A 21,551-nucleotide genomic window follows, 5' to 3' on the forward strand; every position below is an offset into this window, starting at 1 on the left:
TTTTTGACTTGCAATACAGTTATAAAAGCACATTTTAACTAATAATGCACACAAGCAGAATTTTAAGTTATGTTGATAAATGTATGTATATAATGAAGGTCTGCTTGCTTTTGACATTATATAAAATAGATTCATTTAAAAATATACTAATTAATTAGAATACATGTTTTGATGGGCAAGTACAACGCTTTCCAGCTGGGCTGTTGAATAAATTCATAGTGTTTTCAGCCCTATATCAGTCTGACATTTCATTCTTGATGGATTTAAAGTCTTAAATTTGACTTGTAACCCTGCTTTAGTTTGCTCCAGCGTTGAACACTTCCGTCTTTCGATATTTGAACAGCTCTAGAGCTGCCCTGAGCCTCTTCACACAGCGCTAAATAAGACTGTGTGTTTGTAAAAACAGAACCAGCTCTGTTGATTTCTAACAGCAATGCAGAAAAAACACGAGATACACTTTACAAAACACAATTTATTAAACTCATCATGCTGGACCAGAAGAACTTGAGCGATTCCTAAAGCAAACTCCGATATGTACATTCAGAAAACAGCCGTAATCTGCCAGATTCATTCATAACGTGGAAATATTTTAAAAGATTAAAAAAAAAGAAAAGGAAAATGACGAAAGGGATGTTCAAGATTTCTGCACCATCTTCCCATAACCCCCTCTGGCGGGATCATAGTCCTGCCTGTATTCATCTCTGACCTGAAACACAGAGAGAAGGATCATGAAACACCATATATATATATCTATATACACAGCTGAAGTCAGAATTATTCCCCCCTTTGAGTTTATTTTCTTTTTTTTATATTTCCAGTAATTCTGTGATCCTCGGAAACACTAAAAAACAAACATTACATTACATTATATATGATTATAATTTTAAAAAATGCAATATCACTTCACAATATCAAGCATTTATCATATATTTTACCTGCACAATATCATGTGTAGATAAATAACAGCTTCTGTTCATAATAATGGCAGCAGACACCAAAATGCTTGGACATTACACACAGCTGCATCACGTTTACATGATAGTGAAGGTGGATATGAATAAATGATTGTGTTAATGAGAACGTGCTTTACCTGACCACCAGATTTCCCCCGTCCGTACTGTCGGCCCTCTTTGAAGCCTGCGTCCCAGTCTGTTCTGATGATGCGGTCGTCCAGACGCGTGCCGTTGACAAACCTCATGGCGTTCTCAGCGTCCGCACGAGTGTAATATCTGCAGTACAGCAGTTAACGAACTCACGACAACACAGAGTGTCGCCACAACCATATTTCATAAGCTGCTATTATATCAGTAATCTATCTATCTGTCTGTCTATCTATCTATCTATCTATCTGTCTGTCTGTCTGTCTGTCTGTCTGTCTGTCTATCTATCCGTCTGTCTATCTATCTGTCTGTCTGTCTGTCTGTCTGTCTATCTATCCGTCTGTCTATCTATCTATCTGTCTGTCTGTCTGTCTGTCTATCTGTCTGTCTGTCTGTCTGTCTGTCTATCTATCCGTCTGTCTATCTATCTATCTATCTATCTGTCTGTCTGTCTGTCTGTCTGTCTATCTATCTGTCTGTCTGTCTGTCTGTCTGTCTGTCTATCTGTCTGTCTGTCTGTCTGTCTGTCTGTCTGTCTGTCTATCTATCTGTCTGTCTGTCTGTCTGTCCGTCCATCCATCCATCCATCTACCCATCTGTCTGTCTATCTATCCATCCATCCATCCATTTAACTATCTATCTGTCTGTCCGTCCGTCCGTCCATCCATCCGTCCGTCCGTCTGTCTGTCTATCTATCTGCCTGTCCATCCATCCATCCATCCGTCCGTCTGTCTGTCCATCCATCTACTCGTTTATCCATTCATCCATCCATCCATCCATCCATCTATCTATCTGCCCATCTATCTATCCATCCGTCCATCCATCCATCCGTCAAGCTGCCTGAGTAACTGAGTTTGTTTGATTAATGAACCCGAATCCGCCATTAATGAACCTGACTTACCAACATAAGCCTGGCTTTTTCTCTAAGCTTGGTTTATGGAACAGACCCCAGGTCTCCGCTCAGGTCACCTGACTGAAATCTATCCATTGTGGATGCTCACAGCGCAACGTCAACGCTAACAGGATCTATGCTGCAGCTCTAATTAGAAGGATACTCGACGAAGCAGAAGCCGCACGCAGTCTTCTTGATTTTGTCGAGGCCGATAATGATCCTCTTGACGTCTCCACACTTGGCGAAGAGCTCGTGCACCTGCTCCTCTGTGGTGTAGAAGGACAGGTTTCCTACATACAGCGTGGCGCTCTGTTTGAGGAGCTTCTCCTGCTCGTAACGGTTGCCCTGACAACGAGACCAGATCATGCATTTTATTATGTGTGTGTTTTATTCACGAGTGAAATCTACTTCTGTCTTGCAGAACTACTCTTAAATTATCTTTATTCTTATTTTTACATGTTATTCCTAATAATAATAATAAAAAAAGTTTATTCAGCAAAGGCATGTTGATCACATGACATAGGAGATATATATATAGAAATAAAGAGAGAGCTGCAAATTTTTGAATAATATTTTGTTAAATAATAATTCTAATATTTATAATTATTATTTTTTTAATTCTGTTCATGAGCTGCATGATATTGAGAAAACTTGACATTGTGTTATTTTTTCTCCTCTGCGATATTAATATAATTTCAGCAGATGACTTAAATAACAGCGTTTGGAAAGTCTTTCATTTAGATTGATTGGAATGATTTTAACGGGCAGTGAAATAGAAACGTATTTGAATGTCATTTATTATACACATAATGAACAAAATACAGTCATAAATAAACACAAAGGAGCAAATATTAAAAAGAAATAAACCACACGTTACAGTTTTCAGGAGAGAGTAGCTGTTTTCAGCTGCAGTAATTGAATAATCAAATGTAAATTAACATTGCAGTCTTCATCATATAAATATTTCCATGAAATGCATCTTTATTAAACTTCTTTATGCTCTACTGAAATGCTCACGCAGTCGCAGGCCTTAAAAACACATGCAGACGATACATGTTCTACTCTATTGTGTTTCCATGTCTGCACTAATCTCATGTGTTTTGTGGTTTCTGGTCATCTATAATCCAAACTCAACAATGCATATCTTGAGATCTGACTATTGCCAATGCAAATATTGCGATATCAAACAATATATTGGGCAGCCCTAATAATAATAATATAATAATAATGATGATAAAAGTAATAATAATGATAATAATAATAACAATAATAATATTAATGAAAAATAATAATCATGATAATGATATTAATAATAATGATGATAATAATAATAATAATTTTAATAATAATAATAATATTAATAATTATAATAATAATGATAATAGTGATGATGATAATAATAATATTAATATTAATTATAATGATGATAATCACTAATAATAATAATAATAATAATGAAAATAATAATAATAATAATGATGATGAAAATAATAACAATAACATTTATATTAATGATAATTAAGATGATATTAATAATAATAATGATGATAATAATGTAAATAATAATGATGATGATGATAGTAATATAATAACAATAATAATAATATGATAACAACAATAATCATGATAATAATAATAATAATGATGATAATGACGATAATAATAATGATAGTATTAATAATAATAATAATATTAATGATATCAATAATAATATGTCTCTTTTGCAGCAATTTGGCGTATTAGAATGTTTTAAAATGCATCAGATGATATCATGAATTGGTTGTAAGTAAAAGTTTGGGGGAAATGTTTTTGGTTATAAAGTTTGTGGACATAAGAACGTACGGTCTAATACTAAGATTCATCTTTCCAAAAAAAAACTTTAAATCTTGCAGATTCCTAACTTTAGTGTGGTAGTGTATGTGCAAACACTGCTGCAAATATAAATCACAATTGTGCTATTTAATTCACTCGTCTTTTTCAAGGAACTGTAAGTGTAACAATGATAATAATGTTTATAATAATAATGAAACAAAATAATAATAATAAAATAAATAAGTAAATAAAAATAATAATAAAAAGGCAAATATGATTGAAATCTTCATAGGTTTAAAAAAAAGATCAATTAATGAAAATCTACAATTACACTCATTCAGACCTGTACTCATTACAATGGATAAACACATTAGTGATCATATCGCATTTAAATAGACTTTATTACAAACATTTTGCTGATAAAATAGGTAAAACCTTGTGGTGTTAAGCAAAGTGGCATATCCAAAGCATACCAATGACATAACTTATTATTAGACTAAAGTACAGCTCAGTGTTTCTGCTCTCAGCCATAAACAAACCCTTAGATAAAGCATGTGGTAGAAATATAAACAGTAAATCAATTTCAACAATAACATTAACATATTTGTTTACCTGCAAAAACAAATAAACAAACAAATAATGCGATTAAACTAAGGAGGAAGACATTAAAAATACAAAGAAAACAGCTGAACACAATTAAACATCGCGCATTTTACACTCACCTTAAAATGCTGATCCCTGTATTGGCTCACATCAACATAGGAGTCGCTGAAAAGAGCATTTAACTTTATGGACATTGTGAAAAAAGCAAATTAATTGAGGAAAAGTGAAGCTGGACGCGTTTAAATCAGCACGACACACAAAGCGGAAAGCGCTCTTCTTCTTCATATGTGCATGGCTCACACTGCTTTACCGCCACCTACTGTTGAGAGCAGCTAAGGATACGACATTGTTGATTACCTTTGCCTACTACTTAAATAATTTAAGCAACAATTCATTGAGCAAAACAGTTGTGCGAAGAGACAAATAAACAAATATTTCCCTCTATTATTTGACTTTACATTTCTTCTTCTCGTTTGTCTCCCGCTTTTCCTCGCGATAAGACCGCGGTCTGTGACGTCATCAGCGATATCCAACATGGACGTGCGGATAAACAGCGGCGTTTCTGCTCGAGCAGAGAGAAAAGAGCAAGAAAAGGCCAAAATAATCCAGCGAGAGAAACAACGGCAGACTATGAAGACGGTATGAAAACATTAAAAATAATACATATTCATATGAACTGAATCTGCGATGTGGTACACAATGAAAGCCATACAGCCGGTGCTAATCAGCCGTTGCCCCTCATTCCCATGGTAACCACAGGATCTATCACTAGCGTAATTACAGTAGGGAAGCTGATGCACTGTACAGATGAGGCAGACTGTACAACCTGTAAAGACGCGGTTTACTGTGCTAAATAGGGATTTGCCCTCATAATTGGTTCAATATCTCTTTATGAGGGTTAAAGGACCAGTTGTTAGAAAATAACCCATATTTGAAATTCATCCTGCTGAAATAAACAAACAAAACAAAACAACAGGAGACCACCACAGAAGACTGAATGGGTACTGAGGTAGAGTTGGTTTATATTCGCACATTCGTCCATTAAGAAGTCTCTATATTGTTTACCATGTTTCCTTGAATATTCAGTCAGTATTAGCATGCCGGTGTGACTTGAAAGCAACATGAACACTATCTAGTAGACTGATCAATGCTGTACTGTGATCATCAATAGCTGCTAATGTGGTTTCACTATTATTAAGGTGATTTGATCTTCACACATTCATTCAGTGACAATGTGTGACACACTCCCTATATTGTTGACCACGGCACTTTGAGTATCTGGTCTGAATTAACCTGCCAGTGTGACTTTAAACAACATGAACACTATCTAGTAGACTGATCAATGCTGTACTGTGATCATCAATAGCTGCTAATGTGGTTTCCTTCTTTAGAATTTGCAAACAACACTTTCCTGACATGATATTATTAAAGAGAAGGTCTGAATATCTGAATATAAAAGCAACTTTAGCTCTATGGAATGGGTTTGATTATATTTATAATGGAGGTGTTTAGGTCACACTCCTCCTCCTCTGTGCACCGGGCACTTTGTTTGAAACACTTCTGTTTCTGTTTGTACAGAATATAATGATAATGATAGCTCCTCTACATGTTTATACTTGTGCCCTTTTCTACAGCCACATACTCTATATCTAAAGTCTTCAAATATTTTATATTTGCTTTTATTTTCTGTTGCATAACCTCTACTTCTCATAATTTCTATTCTTCTTCTTCTTATTATTATTATTTTTATTATTATTATTTCTGTTATTGTTGTCCTTATGTTTAAGGTCATGAGTGGTTGAGTAATGCCGAGTTCAGACTGCAGGATTTTAGCCCTGATTTTGACTTGTCGAGAGGTTTCTACCATAATCTATGCAAAAGTTATTCAAACTGACGAGAGAACGGAACCACTAATGGGTGTATTGGGCCAGTACAAACCTTTAAAATTGAAAGAATTCTGGAGTAAATGACTTTACGGACCGGTACCAGAGCTTAGGAGGTGTATTGCACACATTTTATTCATCCATTTTCTGTTAGTCCTTTTATTAATCAGGGGTCGCCACAGCAGAATGAACCGCCAACTTATCCAGCATATGTTTTACACAGCGGATGCCCTTCCAGCTGCAACCCATCTCTGGGAAACACCCATACACACTCATACACTGAGGCCAATTTAACCTACCCAGTTCCCCTATAGCGCATGTGTTTGGACTGTGGGGGAAACCGGAGCACCCGGAGGAAACCCACGCCAACACGGGGAGAACATGCAAACTCCACACAGAAACACCAACTAACCCAGCTGAGACTCAAACCAGTGGCTTTCTTGCTGTGAGGTGACAGCACTACCTACTGCGCCACTGTGTTGCCGTCCACACATGTTATGTTAAATTGAATGCAAACAGGACTGACCGAAACACAGGACAATTGTACATTTAATTGTGTTATAAATTTGTATAAAGGTTATTTATAATTTCAGTTGAAGGGAATCATAACAACTAAATAACTAAATAACAACTATTTTATTCTAAATAGCAGTTTTCAGCATAACAAATCTATTAATTCTGTAGGTTTATTTGGGATGAGGACAAGAACAGGGTTAGTAAATTTCTAAAGTGTTTTTAATAAACAACAAAAATCAGAATAACAGAAATCAAGCCCATTTTAGACATTTTTGGGATGAAACACTTTTTATTCACTGTATTTGTATTTTGATGGACAGATAATGTACAGTACTGGTCATATGTCCTGTAAGCATTTCCCTGCATGTCATATGATGCATGACTGTGTATGTGACTAATACAATGTGAATTTTACCATTAGACCCTTTATAACATGGCTCCTATATTTAATTTCAGCAGCTTTACAGTAGTCTGTCTTGAGATAATAATATCTATGGAGGACCAAACTTGTAAAAATTAAAAATAAGAACAAACTGATTGTTCCAGATCTCGAAGATCCTCCAGAAGTGTGAGTCTGAGTGGACAGAGGAGGAGCGGTCGATGCTGCAGGCGCATCAGGACACCGTGCAGGAGCTGAGCCGACGACAGAACCGCAGACACCTGCTCAAGAGGAAACAAGAGGAGGTACAGAGTGTGCTGTAAACTAACGCTGAACATTATATTATAATATGTGTGTCTACAATAGTTTAACATTAAAATATATGATTAAATATTGCTGAATAAATTATTCATATAATAAAGAGCATGTTATTTTACGTTTGATTGTTTAATTTATGTATTTGAATACCGTCAGACTCCCCAGAAAGCCATGAAGCACTGTTCATTTCACTTTTATTTTTGCACTTTTGTTTTATTAGTTTTAGTTATAAAAAGTCTTGGTTTCATTAGGTAATGCTTGTTAATGTATTTACTAACATGAACTTATGAACAATATTTGTACAACATTTATTATTCATAACTCAACCATGTACTCATGCATTATAGACATCCACATTTGTGTTTGTCAACATTAGTTAATGTGAACTAACAAATCCACAACTGAATTTTCATTAACTAATGTTGTGTAACATGAAAAAACGCTGTAGCAAATGTATTGCTCAATCTTTGTACATGTTAGTAAATGCAGTAAATAATACAAACTTATTACCTTTTACAACCTTATTAAATCTTACCACTTTGGTGGTTTATACACACACACACACACACACACACACACACACACACACACACACACACACTACCGTAAGTTTGGGGTCAGTTTTTTTTTCTGTTCTGAAGTTATTCTGTTTATCAAGGCGGCATTTATTAAATGTAAAATAAATTGTAAATATTTATTTAAATTTTAAATAACTGCTTTCTTAATGCATTTAGTTTCAAATAAAAATATTACTCCAGTCATTATTGCTTTTATTATTGTCACAATTAATAATAATAATAATAATAATAATAATAATAGCAATAATAACTATTAATATTAGAGTGATTTCTGAAGGATCATGTGCCTCTGAAGACTGGAGTAATGAAGCTGAAAATATACCTTTAAAATTCCTGGAATAAATTATTAAATTAAATTATAAGCTACATTTAAAAATTCTACTGACCCCATACTTTTGACCGGTAGTATATATATATATATATATATTGAAATGACTAAATTTTTTGTCCATTACAGTTATTTAAATTACATTTACACTGCATTTAGTCATTTATTCAGTACTAAATTAAATAAAACCTAAACAAAACCAAAGCTTTTGTGTCTTTATAGGATGATGAAGTGCTATATGGGATATGCTGTGTGTGCAGGCGGATTTAATCTATTGATCTTTGGATGCTAAACAGTTGAAGTCAAAGTTGTAAGCCCGCATGGGGGATTTTTATTTGTTTTCCAAATATTTCCCAAATGCTGTTAAACAGACAGAAGGCATTGTCACAGTATGTCTATGTTTTTTCTTCCAGAGAAAGTCGTCTTTATTTTAGTCTGACTGGAATAAAAGCTGTGATATATTTATTTTAAATATATTTTTATTCTAAATATATATATATTTATCTTTTTACAATGTTTAAGGCCAATATTATTAGTCATCCTAAGAAATGTATGATGTTTTGAATTATCTACACAACAGAACACTGGCATCTAATAACTCGACTAATTATTCATAACCTAGTGAAGTCTTTATATTGCGCTTTAAACTCATTACTAATATCTTGAAAAATAGGTACAAGCATTTAAATTTGACAGGAGTACACTAATCATTTTGGGATGCTCGCAGGTGTTTGATGATGCTGAGAACTTGAAGACTAAAGTGAAGCAGCTGGCAGAGGCAGTCCAGCGGGCCAAACATCTGGTCATTTACACCGGAGCAGGAATCAGTACGGTACGTCTCGCATTCAGCTCAAAGCTTTTTAGATGGATTGTAATGTGCTGAAGAACATCCTAAAAGGGATAGTCTAAGCCTAAATTCAAAACTTACTCACTATTAGTATTTACTCACCCTCACGTTGTTCCAAACCTGTGTGAGTGTCACTTTTCCTCTGTTGATTCCAAAAGAGGATAGGTTGGTATCCAGATACGGCACTCGGGACCTGTGTTCAATAGCAGACGATTGTCTATGCTAGATTTTAATGGCAGACAGTGATCTAGGCTATTTTTAACAGCAGATGTATAACATAATAAATAGCTCTGATAAATAGTTTATTGACAATTCAGTATGCAATCCCAAAATGTTAATTTACAAACCCCCTGGGTTACATCTCAAATGAGAAAGAAAGAATAATTTGGAGGTCAAAATGAGCATTTGATAGCCATGCAGCACTAATTATTAACTGCTTATGGAACAGCAGGTCTATGTCTGTGTTGGTTCTGTTGAATACGCAGCTGCATCATAGTCTGTAAGTTTGTGCTTTATTGTGTGTTTTTCAGGCCGCCTCCATCCCAGACTATCGAGGGCCCAATGGAGTGTGGACTCAGCTGCAGAAGGGCCGGTCTGTGAGGTGAGGATCCGCCGCTACGCTGTGGCCTGTGTGAATCATGGCTTCTTCATTTTTAGATGTTTTTTCCTCCAGATGGATGTGTTTGGTGCCACATGTTCACATCTGTCTGTGTGCTTTTGTAACCATCAGTACATCCGATCTGAGTCAGGCTGAGCCGACCCTCACACACATGAGCATCTGGATGCTGCACAAAATGAAGATGGTGAGGAACTGCACATCATTTATGTGGACTGTGAATAACTTTGATTTGATTTATTAATTTAAACAGAAATATCATACATGATTCCTTAACACATGGAGCGGGATGAAGCACAAGCTTATTATATTCCCACATCATTACCACACACATCATTCGTCACTTACACTTATTTCTTCTTTTACTTTTGTTTTTAGCTGAGACATGTGCGCTTTGCATGAGACATGTTTAATCTGAATACTTGCACACACATACATGCATTCAAAAAACATGAACTGTGTTATCATCCAGGAATATGATGAACACATACATGTAGATCTATCTTACTGAATGTGTGTGTGTGTGTGTACAGTACGCTCAAGCAAAACAATATACAGCTGAGAATTATTCACCCCCCCCCCCCCCCCCCCCCCTTGAATTTTGTTTTCTTTATTAAATATTCCCCAAATGGTGTTGAACAGATTGAGGAAATGTTCACAGTGTGTCTGATAATGTTTGTTCTTCTGGAGAAAGTCTGATTTGTTTTATTTGGGCTAGAATAAAAGCAGTTTTTAATAGTTTAAACAGCATTTTAAGCTCAATATTATTCGCCCCTTTAAGCTATATTTGTTTTGGATAGTCTACAGAACAAACCATCGTTATACAATAACTTGCCTAATTACCCTAACCTGCCTAGTTACCCTAATTACCCTAGTGAAGCCTTTACATGTCACTTTAAGCTGTATAGAAGTGTCTTGAAGAATATCTAGTCTAATATTATTTACTGTCATCATGACAAAGAGGAAATAAATCAGTTATTAGAGATGAGTTATTAACACTGTTATGATTAGACATGTGCTGGAGAAATCTGCTCTCCGTTAAGCAGAAATTGGGGGCGAATAATTCTGACTTCAGCTGTATGCAAATACAATATATCTAAATTTATGCTCACCAGTTAAAACACACACAAAACTGCTTTTATTAAATAGAAAAAGCAATAAAATCTATATTCTGAAATATTATAAATCTAAAATAGCTGATTTAAAATACTTTTATTCAACAAGGGTTTATTAAAATAATTCAAGGTAACTTTAAAGGTATATTTTTCCAGTCTTGTTTTTAAAATGTTTTTTTTCATTTACTAAACCATTTAAAAAGGTTTTACAAGCATATAACTTTTTTCAAGGGATAATAACCATTACTACTAACTGAGCACTTGGTCAGCCTGTTAAACACTGATCATATACTGAGGATTTGTAGTGAAACACAAAGGCCTTGTTTTCCATCTGATTTGAGCATGTTGATGAATATCTTGTTTCCTCTTAAGGCAGGCATGTCCAAACTCTGTCCTGGAGGGTCGGCGTCCTGCAAAATTGAGTTCCAACCCTAATCAGACACACCTGGGCTGGCTAATCAAGCTCTTACTAGGCTTTCTAGAAACATCCTTGCAGGTGTGTTGAAGCAAGCTGGACTAAACTCTGCAGGACACCGGCCCTCCAGGACTGAGCTTGGACACCCCTGACCTAAGCCGTACTGAAATGTTTTTAATGTGAAGAGTGTTGTACAAATACACCTGGCTAGACTTCTGTTGTGTTTGCAGGTTCAGCATGTGGTCTCACAGAACTGTGACGGTCTTCATCTGCGCAGTGGTCTTCCCAGACACGCTCTCTCTGAACTCCACGGAAACATGTTCATTGAGGTCTGCACAGGTTACCATTGTAAACCAGTCATAGATTGTGCAGAAACAATGATATCTGAAGTCCTAAAAGTAGAGCACCAAGATCTTAACATACAGCTGAAGGCAGAATTATTCACCCCCTGTTTATTTTATTCCTCAATGTCTGTGTAGCGGAGAGCAGATTTCTCCAGCACATGTCTGATCATAACAGTGTTAATAACTCATCTCTAATAACTGATTTATTTCCTCTTTGTCATGATGACAGTAAATAATATTAGACTAGATATTCTTCAAGACACTTCTATACAGCTTAAAGTGACATGTAAAGGCTTCACTAGGGTAATTAGGGTAACTAGGCAGGTTAGGGTAATTAGGCAAGTTATTGTATAACGATGGTTTGTTCTGTAGACTATCCAAAACAAATATAGCTTAAAGGGGCGAATAATATTGAGCTTAAAATGCTGTTTAAACTATTAAAAACTGCTTTTATTCTAGCCCAAATAAAACAAATCAGACTTTCTCCAGAAGAACAAACATTATCAGACACACTGTGAACATTTCCTCAATCTGTTCAACATCATCTGGAGAATATTTAAACAAGAAATCAAATCAGAGGGGGGTGAATAATTCTGACTGTATATCCTGCATGAATTGGATGTTTTGTCCTGCTCCAGTAATGTAACTCAAGTTTATTTATGTAGTGATTTCACAGTAATGATCATTCCAAAGCAGCTTTATAAAAGGTGCACGTTATTACATCACAATCTAAACGAGAGTTTTTCTTCAGATTAATATTGTCATTACATCAATCATTATTATTAATATTAATCATTATGACTATGAATACTAAATACTATTTCAATATTCTGATTGTTGTTAATGTTATTTATTTTTATTGACATTATGTTTCCATTGCTCTTTATGTGTTTGCCTCTTACTGATTGTTGTGTTTCGCACACTTAAATAAATAAATACACAGGAATATCAGAAAGAGTTAAGGATGTTGAGTATATGCTGGACATTACAGCAGTCATACTATATAACCCGCAGTTATAAAGTGATATCTCTGTTGTATATAATAGATTTTCAGTTAAGTGATCTGATCATCATAACAACCAAGAACAAATTCATTCATTCATTTTCTTTTGGGCTTAGCTCCTTTATTAATGTGGGGTCGCCACAGCGGAATGAACCGCCAATTTATCCAGCACGTTTTTACGTGGCGGATGCCCTTCCAGCCGCAACCCATCTCTAGGAAGCGAGAACAAATTGTGTGTCATTATTGCTTAAGATCTTGTGCTTTCCTCGAGGTGTTTATGTAGAGTTTGATCCTGTAGTATTAAATGTAAGCCCCTGTATCATGTGTCTCACAGGTCTGCGATTCCTGTTCTCCTCCACGAGAGTTTATCCGACTGTTTGACGTGACTGAGCGCACGGCTCTGCATCGGCACGGGACGGGCCGCTCGTGTCCCCACTGTCGAGCTGAGCTCAGAGACACCATCGTGCATTTTGGAGAACGTGGCACCTTGGAGCAGCCGCTCAACTGGAAGGGGGCAGCAGAGGCCGCACAACAGGCTGACCTCATCCTCTGCTTAGGCTCCAGTCTGAAGGTGAGGATATGACTAGAGTTTTGGGTTGCCAAATGCAGGACAGCAGAGCGTTATGTACTGTTGGGTCGTTTACATTAATTTGGTCTTAACTTTTTCTGTGATTCAGCTTACGGAATAATTTCTTTTCCCTTTTGTTATGTTCAGGATGCAAACATCCACTGAATTAAACTGCTGTAAAATGCATCAGATTCATATTTTATTCAGTTTTTATTGCATAAATCTGTCAATCAATCTCAGACCTAATCCAAACTACTAAATCTTTTTGAAAATCACAGGATTTTAATTCTTTAAATGCCAAATTCATAAATGATGTCACTGATTTGGTAAAAAAAGGGATCCACTTTAGATGTTGACACTATATATGAGACAGCTGCACACTAATAATGCTGATCACATTTGTCCATCAGGTGTTGAAGAAGTACTCCTGCTTGTGGTGCATGAATAGACCTGCAAGCAAAAGACCAAAGCTGTACATTGTCAATCTACAGGTAATATTTCCATCACAAAACCGCTCATAATCTGTTGATCCGTCTGTTTTCCACACACTGAACACTTGTGCTTGACGTCGTAAACTGACCGCTTGCTGTGTTCTCCTCCTTTAGTGGACACCAAAAGATAACTTGGCCACTCTGAAGATTCACGGGAAGTGTGACGCTGTGATGGCTCTGTTGATGGAGGAGCTGGCTTTAGCAGTTCCCGTTTACAGCAGGCAAGGCCACGTCAAATATAATATGGATCGAGCTGTGATGGTTATTAATATTGTCTATTGTGAATTATTATTATTTATTCTGAGCAAAATAAAAATACTGACCGATCAATTTGACCTACGAAAATACTATTTTGTGATTTATTTATTTATATAATTTAGTGATTTATATATTTAATTTAACTAAATAAAATAGTTTATGCAACTAAAAAAAAGGTTTATTTGGTTAAATTTAAAATCAGGTTAAATTGTTTAATCACTTATTAAATGACTGCAATACTCATTAATCTTTATATTTAACGCTCATGCTTAACCTATGTCAGCTATAACTATTTAATTAATTACATTTTGTTTACTAATGTTTTGTTTTATACATTTTACAGTATGAATCGGTTAATTCTTGCATTAATATGTGCGCCTGTTGAATGTTTTTTCACCCATGTTGTGACATCTCTTCTCAAGTTCATGATGTATTAAAGTAGATGCTTTACTTGCATTTATTTTGCTTCTCATGTAGAGTTGAAGGCAAATTATTAGCCCGAGTGCTGTTTAATGTAGAGAAAGGTTTATTTCACACATTTTTTAAACATAATAGTTTAAATAACTCGTTTCTAATAATTCATTTCTTTTGTGTTTTGCCATGATGACCGACAGTTCATACAGGCTGTCTGCAGGGTCCCTTCTTAATCAAGGGCTGTGGCATATAGCTCTACTGGGGCACAGCGCCCCCTAAATAAAATAATACTATAAAATAATTATTTATATATATACAGTTGAAGTCTTATTTGCCTTAATTATTCGCCATCGTTATACAATAACTTGCCTAATTACCCTAACCTGCCTAGTTACCCTAATTACCCTAGTGAAGCCTTTACATGTCACTTTAAGCTGTATAGAAGTGTCTTGAAGAATATCTAGTCTAAAATTATTTACTGTCATCATGACAAAGAGGAAATAAATCAGTTATTAGAGATGAGTTATTAACACTGTTATGATCAGAGATGTGTTGGAGAAACATCTGAGAAATTGGGGAAAGAAATAACAATTCAAAGGGGGGCGAATACTTCTGACGTCAACTGTATGTGTAAATATATATATATATATATATATATTGAGAACCAGAATTTGACAGTAGGCCTAATAATTCTGCCTTCCACTGATGGTGTTTTACACTAACTTGGCTTTTTTCTAAGAATGTATAGGTTTTGGTTTGAGCTGCTTAAGCCCCAGTGATGGTCATGTTTAAAGAAAAGGCTGTTAATATTAGATTAATTTGTAGGTCTTCAAATGTTTACTCGTTTTATTAATATTGCCTGTATTTTATTCTTTATTCCAGATTGCAGGACCCCATCTTTAGCCTGGCTAAACCCCTCAGTCCGCAAGAGCAGAAGAGTCACTCTCGTAAAGAGATAGCGCCACCTTCTGCTTTAGAGGAGGTTTCGCAGTCAGCACCGCCACAGGGCGAAGGGCCAGCGGTTCAGGGCGGCTGGTTTGGAAGAGGTTACTCCAAAGGAAGACGGAAAAAGAAGAGTTCCTAGAGTTCATGTTAGGTATACGTCACCCACACAGCTGCTCAAACACACACTTTGGCTTGGTTTAGACTTGTGTTCAGGGTGCGTCACGTTTACAGGTTAAAAAAAACCTATTGATTACTGGTTTTCTGAAGGGTTTTTAAACCACTGGCAGAAGAATAAAACCTCTGCAGTGGAAAAATCAAAGGCTTACACTGAAAAATAAGCTTTTCTTATGAGTTTTTATCTTGTTTCTTGCCCAAATATCCAACAATTCTGAAATCAAGAAGAATCTTCACGATGAGTGAAACACTTAGTCTTGTTTTCAGAAATATTTCAATTGACTTTTCCCTTAAAACAAGGTATAATATAATAGATTTGCATTGATATAGGTTTATCTTGCTGTTGTGCTTGTTTTCAGTGAAATCTCACTGAACTTGAATGTATTATTTCCCAAAACAAGACTTGTCTAGAACATGCTTCTTAATTAAGGATTTTAAGGAGATGTTTTGACTAAAAACAAGATAAAAACTCATTGTTTTGTGGTGTAGACTGGTTTACACGATGGTTTGGTTTTGCTGAGTGCACTTTACTTCCATTCTCAGGTTTATTAAATAAGCAATATATGTTTTTATGACAGCGGGTTTATGAGAACACGCTCACATTTGTTGCTGATGCTATTTATTAGTTCATCTAAAAAAGACGAGTGTTATTTACTCGGCCATATGTGGTTCCAAACCCTGAAAAAACAATGCAAAATGCATACAAACGACAGAGTAACATTGCAAATGTCATTATTTTTATGCAGAATAGCATGGGTGTTATGCTAAATTTCAGCAACGCATGCTGGAACAACATATAGATGGATAAATGAGGTGTTCATTTTTAGATTGCACTTCAGAATATAATGGTTTACATAAAGTCAGTATTACCGGATTGAGTGATTAGAAACGCTTTATTTCAGTCCACTATTAAATGATCAATCAGAGAGTGTGTATACATCAATGAAACCTTTTTATTGACCTTCAACAAATGGTGCTATAACCACAATTCACCTGCTAACTTTCATGTGTAAGGCATGTCATTAGACTTTACAGTAAGGTTGCATTAGTTAATGCATTTACTAAAACAGTAAACCATGCACAACACACAGTTTATTACAGCATTTGTTCATGTTCATACAGTTTGTGAACTCATGGTGCATTAACTAACGCTACCCAGCATGCATTTAGACGTTGAGCTATGCTTCTACAAACACTGTTCATAAGTCATGTTAGTGAACACATTAAACTAATGAAAGCTCATTGTAAAGTTTGACCACTCATGTGTGGACTGAGGATGATGCTCGCTCAGATGTGCTCATTGATTTAAGCTGTTGCAGTAATCTGACGTTGTGTATTTTGTCCCATCATGGCCATTTGAGTGCAGATGTTTTGATTTCTACACACTACTGTATTTGAAGATCTACTTGTGCTGAAAATTAAAGATTTGTATTACACAATTGTAAGTTTCCTTCACTTCTTGTATCAAAAGATTCATCTGGCGCCCAAAACAGACCTTTTAAACAGGGTTGATGTTTAGCTGTTGGTTTTCAGCTTGTTTACTGCATCGATGAGCTCTGGGAAGGCTGTGTTCTGGAAATGTCCGCGGTCCGAGTACTTATGTAAATCTGTCTTCAGTCCATCAGCAACTTCCTGTTGCTCGTCCCAGGGCAAAAACGGGTCGTCTGTAGAGCCGAACTGAAGGATGTACTCCACATTTGCTCGTATCTTTTCCCATTCCCATGGTCGGCTGAAATATCCTGCGCATAGAAGGCAGAGAACAGAGCATCACGTGAAAACGATTAACAGATGTGAAACAACACGATGAAAAAAATTAACTACATATAAAACTCACCTGACTTTCATCATCTGGAATAAACATTTTTAATGTCGTGATATTCCAGTAATTACATGACCCGTGGTTATTTAACATGCAGCAATATTTAAATATGCACTTAAAAATACATGGAAGAAACCTAGCTAATGATGAACTCACCGCTCTCACGCTCATTCTCATCTCCCAGATGTGATGTGTAGGCGCCCACCAGAATAATGGCAAAAACCTTGTGTGTTTCTGCATACCTGAAGCCCACAAACAGCAAGCGATCAGTGTGAAGACACGACACATGCAGCAATTCTCCAACTATCAACTGCAAGTTATTTTCAAGGATGCTTTTAAATGTGAAAACTGCAACTAGATCAGATTCGGCCGATCAAATCTGTATTTATCGACCCAACACTATTGTCAAAAAGAAAAGTTAGGTATGAAGCGCTAGTGTTTTATTCAAATGTGGCTGCTGAGCGCGTGCCCTGGAAGCAATGCCAATAAGCTTAGTGTGTGCTTAGTTGAGAGGGGTCTGCATGCAGCGCTGGTGCAGTGCAATCTGAGCTGCATCCAATGCTTTTTAATAGGCCCCACCCCTCACAGTGACGTCACTGGCTTGAGTGCATTGTGTCTGACATTGCACCGCTGAGTGCTTGCATCATAAAGGCTGCATCCAGATGCTATCGGCTTAGTTTGTTATTTCCAATGGAGGGACGTGACTTGCACGACGCACACATGGGAGCATTTTCCAGGCACACCTAGTTCAAAAACATCTGAACTTTCCCGAATGCTGCGAGGATGTTGCCAGAGTGTTTTTGGTTTCTTTTCTTGTGCATCCCAGCCACTAGCATCTTGACAACTTGTAATATTACAATACATACTTGAATAATGATGTTGGTTCTTTCACTTGACAGCTCAGATCTGATGATCCTCATTTGTGTTGTTTAGAGTTTGAGGTTTACTGCATTATTATTATTCACACTTTAAAGTTTAAAGTACACTTTACCATTGCACACACTTTGTAGCATTTTATTGATCAGGTTTAAGAGTCTCTTTACCACTTACATTTCTTTTATTATAAAGAGAGCAGATATTATTGCTTAAATATTTTGGTCTTCGGCTATTAAAACTATTTAGTAATGTTGGTCAATTAAAATAAAGTGGTTAAAGAAAAAAAAAATCATAATATTCCTAAATGGATTGATAAAAAATATTCAATAATTATCAATACTAAATGATATGGAATGTGAATATTGGATAATAGTTTTTGCAATATCGCCCAGCCCTAAATTATCCTCACTTTAATCTTCATTAAATGCGTATTCACATGGGGAAATGATCAGAAATACAGTGACAGACCTGGACACGTGATCTTCAATAGGGCTGCACAATATTGGAAAACATACATTTATAAATGCGACTTATATTGCGATAACTTAATCAGTTTTTTATCAGTAATTTTAAAATCAGTAATTTTAGATTGACTGAAATTATTTTGTATAAAATATAATAAACAAACAATCCTCATTGAGCAAATATTCAATATGATTAATCTTTGTTAAAGCTACAAACTTAATATTTCCTTGAGCCTGAATGCTAAACTCACTTAAAATGTTTACGCAGGCCTTAAAAACACGAGCAGTTGATCAAATCATTTCTCTTTATTATGGTTAAACTCCATCGATGTGTTCTGAACTGCTGTACCTGGTCAACAGTACAGTCTCGACTCCACATTGCAGGTCCTGCGATGAGACGATTGTGTATTCACACATTGCGATATCGATGATGAAAGTATATATTGTGCAGCCCTATTCTTCATATCTCACTGTGGCTCATCTATAATATTCATGATTTCTCTATGGTGTTCTTCAGTACCTCATGGCTGCGGCCGCTCCTGAACTGTGTCCGATGATGAGCGTTTCTTCATCACATTTCAGATCCTTCTCCATGAACGGCAGCCAGACGCTCTCTCTGGCCGTTACTGTCAGGGTAAATATATTATGTTATGCCAGATATATATGATTTACATCTCATCTAATGTAGTCATGTCAGATTGTCTTGTACTACCAGGATCCGGCATGTTCTTCAGTGCACAAGACAGATCTGGAATCTGGAGAAAAGATAAAGTGTTTTAAATGATGTGCTTGTTGGTATAGCTGTGTTTGGTGATGAGGTAAACACAACAGTGCCTTTTATTTTGTAGTAATACAGTAATATTTCGAGGAATGCTAACCGGCAGTTTCTTTTCAGCTTAGTCCCTTTATTAATCCGGGGTCGCCCCAGCGGAGTGAACCACCAACTTATCCAGCACATGTTTTACACAGCAGATGCCCTTCCAGCTGCAACCCATCTCTGGGAAACACACTCATACACTACGGACAATTTAGTCTACCCAGTTCCCCTATAGCACATGTGTTTGGACTGTGGGGAAACCGGAGCACCCGGAGGAAACTGATGTGAACCCGGGGACAGCATGCAAACTCCACATAGAAACACCTACTGACCCAGCCGAGGCGCAAACCAGCAACCTTCTTGTTGCCTTGAGGCCACAGCACTACCTACTGCACCACTGCATCGCCCCAATTTAGATTTATTTAATCAATGTTTTACATCAGATCATGATCTTAGTGAGTACTTCACTATATGTGATAGTTAGATTTAGGATAGGGAATGTTTATTTCCAGAACCTTTACAGTCATTTTTACCTGGCTTTGGAACAATTTTCCCAAACCCATAAATCGTAGGAAGTCTTTTGAGGAATATTAGTACATTTTACATTCATATATCTTCTGAATTGCCAGCTACATGCATTTATATGTACTTCATTTAGGGCAGGGGTGTCAAACTCAATTCCTGGAGGGCCGAAGCCCTGCACAGTTTAGTTCCAACCCTGCTCCAACACACTTACCTGTAGGTTTCAAACAAGCCTGAAGGACTCAATTAGTTTGATCAGGTGTGTTTAATTAGGGTTGGAACTAAACTGGCCAGACTTGCGGCCCTCCAGGAACTGAGTTTGACACCTGTGCTTTAAAGGATGTGATAAATTTACAAGATCTCACTCTGTATTCGTATTGTTAGATGAGTAACCACATCAGTGCGAGACAGTTGAGACAGCTGTTTATTCCTGTTTATAGTTTTATGTTCAATCAATCAATAAAAACATGCAGCACTTGTGTTATTTTACATTTTGCAAAGTTTCAATAAACTGATCGATTATTAAATATGATCAGGCTTCAGATGAACAGGGTCAGGTCAGGTGAAACTGTCTGTGTAGATGTTATAATAGAGGACACAGAGGTAGAGTTGGTTTATATTCGCACATTGGCTCATTTAGCAGTCTCTATATCGTTTATCATGCTACTGTGAATATTCGATCAGAGTTAGCACGCAATGATGACTTCAACACAACATCAACACTGTTTATTTGACTGTCATCAATGCTGTACTTTAATAATCAATAGCTGCTAATATGATTTCCCTATTTAGAGTTTGCCAATAATACTTTTATGAAATTATATTATTAAGGAGAAAGTCTGAATGTGCGAATAAAAGCTTCACCTCGTTATAGATGACACGTGTCTGTGTTATTGCATTCTCTCGGTGACCTGATCGTACCTCATTTATTCGTTTGTTGGCCCATCCGTACCAGTTGCTACGCTCAACATCCCCTGCGCCGTTCCCAGGCACAATCACAACTCTCTTCAGAGGCATTTTAACAGAAAAATCCAGCTCCTTACTCAAAAACTCATACACGGAAACACCCCAGACGGCATGTGGAGCGATATTCCGCAGCGCAGCGCCTCCTGGAGGTCAGTCCGCCATCTTGCTCTGAGTTTTAACTTCTCCGACTTTTTGTCAACTGCAGACTACGAGCTGAAGTTATTTTAAACGAGGCGTTTACATTGAACAGACAGCATCTGGGTCTGCTGTATACATTAATCATCGTTAAATGCGAGGTCAGATGGGGAAATGGCTGAACACGTGATCTCTCGCTTTTTTTTTTTTTTTGTAAAATATTTTCACAGTTGCTAATAATAATATTCATAACTTTACTGCATCTTATGAAAAGAATGCATTTAATAAAAGGTCTGATATACCTTTAGATAATATCAGCAACATAAATCCTGTGACGCTGTAAGCATCTGTAT

At 36.3% G+C, this 21,551-nt stretch overlaps 3 protein-coding genes across 21 annotated transcripts; 1 reads left to right on the plus strand and 2 right to left on the minus strand.

Annotated features, from left to right (window-relative positions):
* Positions 1–460: 460 nt before the first annotated feature.
* On the minus strand, positions 461–4,661 carry ncbp2 (nuclear cap binding protein subunit 2). The gene is given in 4 exon segments (NM_173249.1): positions 461–706; positions 1,091–1,229; positions 2,156–2,337; positions 4,527–4,661. Coding segments are annotated over 4 exon segments (468 nt in total). The 5' UTR covers positions 4,602–4,661; the 3' UTR covers positions 461–634.
* A 268-nt stretch (positions 4,662–4,929) lies between these two features.
* On the plus strand, positions 4,930–20,586 carry sirt7 (sirtuin 7). 19 transcript variants are annotated; one of them, XR_015522353.1, is made up of 14 exons: positions 4,930–5,416; positions 7,353–7,490; positions 9,137–9,241; positions 9,787–9,857; positions 9,987–10,059; positions 11,633–11,731; positions 13,084–13,320; positions 13,728–13,808; positions 13,923–14,029; positions 15,363–15,576; positions 19,276–19,392; positions 19,474–19,576; positions 19,654–20,240; positions 20,408–20,586. XR_015522353.1 is itself a non-coding variant. In XM_087304755.1 (10 exons), the coding sequence occupies exons 1-10, from the start codon at positions 5,405–5,407 to the stop codon at positions 15,562–15,564; spliced, it is 1,125 nt and encodes a 374-aa protein (XP_087160881.1). In that variant the 5' UTR covers positions 4,930–5,404; the 3' UTR covers positions 15,565–17,038. The 19 variants fall into 19 exon arrangements, 4 of the variants coding, with proteins under 4 accessions (XP_087160881.1, XP_087160880.1, XP_087160883.1 ...); XR_015522348.1 differs by having other exon boundaries at positions 4,930–5,046; positions 19,456–19,576; XR_015522349.1 differs by having other exon boundaries at positions 4,930–5,046.
* Positions 16,506–21,340, minus strand: rbbp9 (retinoblastoma binding protein 9). Its single transcript, NM_001042748.2, is given in 5 exon segments — positions 16,506–17,338; positions 17,575–17,660; positions 19,279–19,384; positions 19,471–19,513; positions 21,019–21,340. Coding segments are annotated over 5 exon segments (555 nt in total). The 5' UTR covers positions 21,115–21,340; the 3' UTR covers positions 16,506–17,114.
* Positions 21,341–21,551: the final 211 nt, after the last annotated feature.

The sequence above is a fragment of the Danio rerio genome, chromosome 22, assembly GCF_052040795.2.
Source record: "Danio rerio strain M-AB ecotype USA chromosome 22, GRCz13ab, whole genome shotgun sequence".
NCBI lineage: Eukaryota > Metazoa > Chordata > Actinopteri > Cypriniformes > Danionidae > Danio > Danio rerio.